This window comes from Borostomias antarcticus (assembly GCF_949987555.1).
Source record: "Borostomias antarcticus genome assembly, chromosome: 14".
NCBI classification, from domain to species: domain Eukaryota; kingdom Metazoa; phylum Chordata; class Actinopteri; order Stomiiformes; family Stomiidae; genus Borostomias; species Borostomias antarcticus.
In genome coordinates this window covers 23436436-23439828 of record NC_140247.1, presented here as the reverse complement: position 1 = coordinate 23439828, position 3393 = coordinate 23436436, and the positions used below count along the sequence as shown (strand labels likewise).

The window sequence follows — 3393 nt, the reverse complement described above, 5'->3', positions numbered from 1 at the left end:
GGGGGGGGGGGGGGGGGGCTGCTGCGCGATTTGTTAACGGGGGAGGCGCCCGGCGCTGGGCGGAGGCGCCGCACCGCATTGCGAAGCGTAATAGAGACAGTAGGGATTACGGAATGAAATTATTTTAATAAAAATAAAAAATATTTTTTTTTTTTTTTTTTTTGTGCTCCTTGGCCAGGCGCCCCTTGGCCATTTGGCGCCCTAGGCGACCGCCTATTTCGCCTATGCCTCGGGCCGGCCCTGCTGCTGACTTCTAATCTAACTATAAAGACAGGAATCTCTGTCCGTCCGTCCACCTGTCTGTCTGTCCACCTGTCTGTCTGTCTTCCGGTATCACGGTTATCTTGAGTGGCACGGTATGAGGTTCCGCCTCCTCCACAGACCTGTAGTTAACCTCCAGTAACTGGCTAGACCATGTGAGCTCACACTTGGCAATCACCCCGGGCAAAGTTTCATGTCAGAATTCGGTAAACAGTTTGCAGCAGCCATTAAAAAGAGATCAAATGGCAAGCGATGACCAAACTAAGGTAAGCAGCCAAGCACCCTACTTAACACATTACATGCTGGTGGAGGTGTTAACATATATTTTTCCTACCTGTACAGCACTTTGGTCGACCACAGACGTTTTTAAATGTGCTCTATAAATAAAGATAACATTTTTTAGTTGATTTTAGCGATAAAGACAATGTGATCAACATGAGTGGGCACTCAGTATTCAGTACGATAATAACATGAAGTTGGCTGCCACCACTGTGTCCAGCTGCTCTCCTATGACTTGCTTCTTCTGTGATGAATGGAAAATGTCCCACTCAGTGAAACTACTCATACAGCATACCATACCATCACTGTTGACAAGATAGATCATAACAAATCAATAACAAGATAGATTATAACAAATCAATCAGTAGTGCTTCAGGCTATGATCTTTGGACTTCCCCGCCTCAGACACAGAATGAGTGCGGTGTCCGTTCCTCCCTGATGGAGATACAAGGGATCCCCTTGCTGGAGCCTATCGCCACATACTGGGACAGAGTGGAGAAATTCAAAGCATTCCCAGAAGACTTGCTAATTGCCACGTACCCAAAGGCAGGTGAGGAATATTAGGGGTTAACCCTATTACCGATACTGTATATTGTGTCGGAACCAAATTAAGTTTAACGCAGACCACATTACAGCTCATGTGATATTTTTCACTCCTCCACCACAGGAACCACGTGGATTCAGGAGATAGTGGGTCTGATCCTCAACGACGGGGATGCGGAGAAGGCCAGGCGCGCCCCGACACACGTTCGCATGCCTTTCCTTGAGATGACCGCCCACAATTCCACCTTTTCCGGTCAGTGTGGTCATTTCCACTCAACGGTGTCTATTTAAGATCACTTATGTTAAGACAATATATTCCTCCTCTTTCCTGCCTTTCATCTGGTTTGTAGGGATTGCTCAGTTAGCGAAAATGGATCCGCCTCGCGTCATTAAGACTCATCTGCCCATCCAGCTCATCCCCAACACTTTCTGGGAGGCAGGCTGCAAGGTGAGATCACAGGCCACATTCGGCAACCTGGCAACCCACTATCATTATTATTATCTGCTGCTCTGAATGATGTAGTTAACTAACAGTGCAGCAAAATGACCTTCAGGATGGGTTGCCAGGTTACAAATGTGACAAGTGTTCTTGGAAACATGACAATTGTTATTACTTGACAACAGCCCACAAACGTCCAGAATCATGTGTAGAAATACACACTTGATATGTCTGTGTCCCTCCAGGTCATCTATGTGGCTCGCAATCCTAAAGACAGTGTGGTGTCGTATTTTCATTTTGATCGCATGAATCTATTTGAACCAGAACCTGGACCATGGCCACAGTATCTGGAGAAATTCATGAAAGGACAGCGTGAGTTAGCCTACGCAACACTTGATTACCAGCTCTGCTGTTGTCTTGGTTTAGTTGTTTCTGAGGTGTGTTTTGGTTGTGTGCACTGTGCAGTAGGGTACGGTTCCTGGTACGAGCATGTTAAAGGCTACTGGAGGGAGAGACAGAGGAGGCCCATGCTTTACCTTTTCTATGAGGACATGAAGAAGGTAGAGTGAGTGAAATGTAGTGGCGCTTCAAAACAAGTACATTGCTATGAATGTTCTTACAAAGGAGGTCATAATTCATACAGTAAATTAATTATGACTAAATAATGCTCAATTTAGATCTGCCTATTTCAGCTCATGACTGTTTTCTTGTAAGAACCCTGCAGAGGAGATCCGTCACATAGCCGAATTCCTGGGGCAGCGTTTATCAGAGGAGATGATTAATGACTTGGCGCAGGTGACAACCTTCGCAGCCATGCGAGAAAACCCCATGGCTAACTACTCCACCATACCAGACACCATCTTCAATCATCACACATCAGAGTTCTTAAGGAAAGGTGTGTTTGCGTTGGTGAGTGGGATTGTACACATATTCAAATTCTCTCCAGTCTAACTTCCCTGAGGGGTCAGGGAAGAATTTTTACAGCTCACTTATCTCGCCCCCGGGTGATTACTGTTTTTTTGCTTCCCTCTGGAATATGTAGGGGTGGGATGTCTGCCCACCTCCCTTGTTCTCTGTAAAGCGCATTGTGTTGCCTCTGGGTATGAAATGCGCTATACAAATAAAGCTTTGATTGATTGATTGATTAATCTGTTGTGTGTTCAAAGGGATAGTGGGAGACTGGCAGAACCACTTCAGTCCAAAGGAAAATGCAGTGTTTGAGGAACATTATAAGAAAATGATGTCTGATGAGCACATTCCATTCTGCTTCTTACATCAAGGACATTTGTAGAATTCCTTCACACCAGAACCTTCACGAATGCAATTTTGAACTGTGAGAAAAGAGGGCTTTGCTTCAGAGTGCTTGAGTGAAAACTAAAACCAATCCTAAAAACGTCAGAGCACCTTAACCAAATGGTAACTACACCCATAAAGAGCACAATTTCAGAAATGTAAACCATATACTTTTAGAGTTACTTTGTAGCTGTAATTAAAGTGTTATTATGGAATTAACCTTCATATCTTGGTATCTGTCTCCCTTTTATTGTCCACCACCCGGTGACAGCCGAAGGAGGGACACTTGAAGATAGCTGGTGTCACATTGTCAGTGTGAGAGTCAGTCAGTCAGCCCCCCTAAAGTACCAAAATCACACCACAAAAGGGGTGCCTTTTCAATTCATTTTTCCATTGACAAGAACATTGTTTTCTCCGTCAAAAACGATGCTTGGTGTCTCAGTATAGTCTCAGACAAGTTTACTCTGGAAACCATTGTACATCGGCAGAGAGCAGAGCTTGAGGTGTTTAATAGCCCTAGATATATATGTATTTCAACATTCATACGTGAGTATGTGTCCCAACCCGCACCAAGATCA

The 3393-nt window shown here is 44.7% G+C and overlaps 1 protein-coding gene across 2 annotated transcripts; it reads left to right on the top strand.

Moving 5' to 3' along the window:
- Positions 1-405: 405 nt before the first annotated feature.
- On the top strand, positions 406-2981 carry LOC311318088 (sulfotransferase 1B1-like). 2 transcript variants are annotated; one of them, XM_084449301.1, is made up of 8 exons: positions 406-527; positions 946-1090; positions 1208-1336; positions 1434-1531; positions 1768-1894; positions 1988-2082; positions 2237-2417; positions 2689-2981. In XM_084449301.1, exons 1-8 carry the CDS (start codon positions 504-506, stop codon positions 2811-2813), a joined length of 924 nt encoding a protein of 307 aa, XP_084305427.1. In that variant the 5' UTR covers positions 406-503; the 3' UTR covers positions 2814-2981. The 2 variants fall into 2 exon arrangements, with proteins under 2 accessions (XP_084305427.1, XP_084305428.1); XM_084449302.1 differs by having other exon boundaries at positions 2237-2431; positions 2689-2823.
- Positions 2982-3393: the final 412 nt, after the last annotated feature.